Raw genomic sequence first — 4,409 nt, 5'->3', positions numbered from 1 at the left:
AGCTTTGTCTGGTTTAAGCGATACTGAAGCGAGTTCGAGCCGAGTTTTTAGCTGGTCTAAGGTTGTTCTCAAAATAGCTCGAGTCGAGTCGAGCCGAGCTCAAGCTTTGGGTTTTACTCGCGAGCCGAACTCGAGCTCAAATACGTAGGCTCAAACCGAGCCGAGGTCTAGGTCGAGCTTCATAAAAAGATGACGAGTCGAGCTCGAGCCCAGTCGGACTCGGGCTCGGCCCGGCTCGTTTACACCCCTAATCAAAACCAAACGACCCTAACACATACACATAACCTTACTTTCATTAGCCTTATTCAGTTATCATATACAGAACTCTATACATGATAATTAAAAAACAGTACCACAAACATCATTTGTACATACAAACTCCCACAACCTCAAAACACACTTCAACCACTATTCTTCATCTGTTCTTCTAGCACAACCGATCGCGGGCTAACCATCGGCGGCCCCTTCTCCCTTCGTTCGAGCTCATTCAACTTAAACGTAATCAACCGATCCCAATTCCCACCTTCAAACAACACCCCAGCCTTCCCATCAGTAATCCTCTGCACAATCCCACAATACATATGATAAGGACTGTTTGGATTCTTCACAATTGCAATCATTCCAGGCATCAACAATGGCAGTTCAGGCGCTTTCGCCTTACGTGTCAAACTCTCATTGGTGGTTAATGATGATGAAGAAGATGTTTTTTTGGGTGGTGGGTATTTTTCTATGAAATCTTTAAGACCCTTTTCACCACCCGGGAATCCACCGGTTAATCCTAACAACTCTTTTTCAAAACCATCTTCTGGTACGGTGAATGTGGCCGGATCTTCTTGACCGGTGGTGGAAGATGGTGGTTGTTCCGGTGGTGGTTGTTGTTCTGGTGGTGGTTTTTTGAGCTCTTGTTGAAGGCCTTCTTCACCGTTACATAAACCTCTGCCACCCAAGATTTCATAAAGATTGAATTTTGCATGTGGGGTTGTGATATGGTGTTTTGGTGTTGGGAATGAAGAGGGTGGTTTGGGGTGGAGGTTGGTGAATTGGGTGTGGCCAAGAAAGTGGGATTTGTGAAGGTGGAGAGTTGGGAGATTGAAGGAGTTTGCCATTGGAGAGATGGGATGAGAGAGAGAGAGAGAGAGAGAGAGAGGGAGAGAGAGAGAGAGAGAGAGAGAGAGAGAGAGAGAGGAGAGAGATGAAGTGAAAGATTGAAATCTGTTTGATGGTTGCTAGCCACAAGTTGTGATTGCTATCTCTTCTTTTATGTGGCTTTTAGTAAATATGTTATTTAGTTTGTTCTTGTTAGTAAATAAGGGTGTAAGGGGTGCTCACCTAATAGGTGAGTCCCCCCTCTTACACGTAACCAACCAGAATAAGCCACGTCAACTCCCCTCTAACACTCCCCTAATACCCCTTTTTGATGGCGGCACTCCCCTATTAGGGGAGTTGGTTTCGAAAGTTGTGCCATCTCCGAAAGATGGTTTCCACAGTTGTGCCATCTTCGAAAGATGGTTTCGAAAGATGGTCTCCCTCGAAAGTTGTGCCATCTTCAGCGGTGAACCCACACCCAAAACCCACCCCGATTCGGGACCCCGCGGGGATGGCGGCGGTGTTCCCGATCGGGGAAAGGGGTCACCGAAACCCCTTACCGAGTACGCCCCGGACACCCTAACAACCTAGTCTTATCCTGTTTGGTAGAATAATATATAACTTTATATAATATAATAATTATTATTATATAAATAATAGGCTTGCAAGTCGTCTCAAGCTCGATAAGGGTGAACGCAGTGGGATCGGTAGAGTGGTCGGTACCGAATCCCACTCCACCACCAACCTTTTTACCGAGCCACGTTTACCGAAATGGGGGGCATTTTCGGTGAAGCTTCACCGAGTCGGTGAGAGGGAGGGAAGTGGGGAGAGAGATGGGCGTGTGGTGTGGTCAATTCATTCTCAACCAATCACACATTTTTCCTTTTTGTAAAATAGTTTACCTAAACCCCATTAGGTAAACCACCGCCAACGTTTTTGAGCATTAGATAAACAATTTAGGTGAATTGACGTGGCACTGTCTGATTGGGTGAATGGAGAGTTTAGCTATTCCAAATAGGTAACCCCTCCCTTCACCCTAAGTGAAGCTCGGGCTAGGATGGTTTACTGAATAAGCTTTACTCATTTAAGCCCGACTCGTTTTAGGCTTTTTTTCGAGTTGATCTCGAGTAACTTACACCCCTGGGTAATACAAACATGAGTTTGTCATCAAGATTTTTATAAAGGGTTTTATCTGCTATAAAAAACACATACTATGTGTATAACTGTATATTTGTCATTAAACATTAGTAAAATATTTTTCTTTGTGTTTGTTGTTTTATCGTAGGGAATGTTCCGCTTATAACAATAGATGTTCTAGTCATTTTCTATAAATCAATTATAAAATAACACGTATGACTTTTAAAACGTTCACATCCCCTAATACTAGGCTACTGTTACATGCCTATTACAATTGAAGTTTCAGTTGGATTTTATTCTCCATGCATTGATACGATTATTGTATCCCATGTATGACTTTATTCATAAAGCTAGGAGGATTTGAAATGGTGTCATGGATGGCCACACGAGCCTGCGTGGTGGGTTGTGGTTGTTCGATTTCTCATTATGTTAAAGTTTGTTCAACTTTTTGAGTGATTGATTCATTGTCGACTATGAATCAACTGCATGTCTTCTTTCAACTATTGATTTGCTTTAAGCCGACCAGTTTTGAAACAGCCAATTCGCATTAAACTGTGCGTTGACTGTAAGTCTTTGACCAAATTTTCTGGACTGATATGCTTCGATTAATTTATCTTTTGAACATCCTTGTGAACATTTTGAGAATACTATATATGAATAGATGAAGACTTACATTTAGGCTTGTATCAAATGTTTATACTTTTATAATTAGTGGCTATATATGCATTAACTTAAACTTTGTGATAAATGTCATGAGTTAAGTGATAAAAGACTGAATGTGATTATAAACTTATCATGATACGCGATTGTGTAACTAATTAAGCATCTAATGGTTATAATGTGTTTGGGTGGGGTCATGGTAACACACAAATACTATTCTACCCATCATATTGGTTTCATATAAATATAAAGTTGCAATTTTAGATAGTTTATGTTAAATAAACGATTTTAAGACTTCATATAGCTTCACTAGTTCAAACTATTAGACATTTTGTAGGTTATTTTAAAATAAATTTATATTTAACGTCTATATAAAATATTTTAACGATTATGGCCCGTTTGAAAAGTGGGTCATGTGTGGTTGCCCACCTCACACATGGCTCGGGTCGACCCTGCCCAAATGGCATAAGAAAGGATCCCATATCATTCTTTATAACTGTGAGTGAAATAAGAGCACACACAACACATGCTTTTGTGACATGTCTGAAAATCTAAACCAATCCTCACGGGCCTTCCCAACATTGTAAGCTTGGTGCGACCATCAAGTCCGAGCACCAAGTTCGTGGAGGCTAACCAAGTTTGGACTCCATAGGTAGGACCCATATCAAATATAACGTGAGGTAAAAAAGTGTAATAAAGCAAGTGATGAAGTGGAGTGTGAGTTGAAGGTTTGTAGAGATTTGGTGTTGTAGGAAAAATAAAGGTTTCTAAAGAAAGGTTCGAAATTTAATATGGCATGATGAGCAGAGGTGGACCTGGGTAGAGAGTTGGGTGGGCAGCGCACCCCTTGAAAAATGAATTTTAGTGTATTTTATAGGGCAAAATCTCGATCGCACCCATGAAGATTTGGTTAAACCTATTGTTTGCACCCCCATAAAATAGTTCTTGGGTTCGCCACTGATAATGAGACGGAGGTTTGTAAGAAATAGAGTTGTGGATACTTCAATAATATGGTGAGTTTTGTTTGGAAGTTGCACTAGACTCATGTTTTTTTAACCCTTCGCTTTAGTTGGGAGGGGTACATAATATACACGTCTTTCCACGTCATTTGGTGATGTCAAATTTACATAACTCAAGATAAAGAGAACCTTCAAACCCTTTTCATTTTAACGTCCAAAAGATAAATTAGTGCATTCTAAACGATGATGATAAACTCGCTTTCTTCACCCTTATTCTCGTTGGGCTTTGAATCGACAATCGGGCAACCTTGTTAGAAGACTATAAGGTTTTCTCATATAAAAATATCCTTCAGGCATATCACGAGTATCAATGTGCTCAAGACCACTCTAAGATCATGATAATCGTATAAGTTATCGACTTGGACAAGGAACCCCCAGTAGAGTAATAAGTCAATCCCATATTAGGCTATGGCTTATGAGTTAAAATTTCAGAAGACGGTGAAAGAAGGATGCATTCCCTCCAAGAGGCGTAATGTTCCCCACCATCCCCAACCTTCACCCTCAGGC

The 4,409-nt window shown here is 40.8% G+C and overlaps 1 protein-coding gene across 1 annotated transcript; it reads right to left on the bottom strand.

Annotated features, from left to right (window-relative positions):
• Positions 1-275: 275 nt before the first annotated feature.
• Positions 276-1,243, bottom strand: LOC110921184 (NAD(P)H-quinone oxidoreductase subunit S, chloroplastic). Its single transcript, XM_022165467.2, has one exon. The coding sequence runs from the start codon at positions 1,104-1,106 to the stop codon at positions 402-404; it is 705 nt and encodes a 234-aa protein (XP_022021159.1). The 5' UTR covers positions 1,107-1,243; the 3' UTR covers positions 276-401.
• Between the last annotated feature and the right edge of the window lie 3,166 nt (positions 1,244-4,409).

This window comes from Helianthus annuus, chromosome 17 (genome assembly GCF_002127325.2).
Source record: "Helianthus annuus cultivar XRQ/B chromosome 17, HanXRQr2.0-SUNRISE, whole genome shotgun sequence".
Classification (NCBI taxonomy): Eukaryota; Viridiplantae; Streptophyta; class Magnoliopsida; order Asterales; family Asteraceae; genus Helianthus; species Helianthus annuus.
The sequence above is the reverse complement of the archived record's forward strand: the minus strand, read 5'-3'. Positions and strand labels throughout refer to the sequence as shown.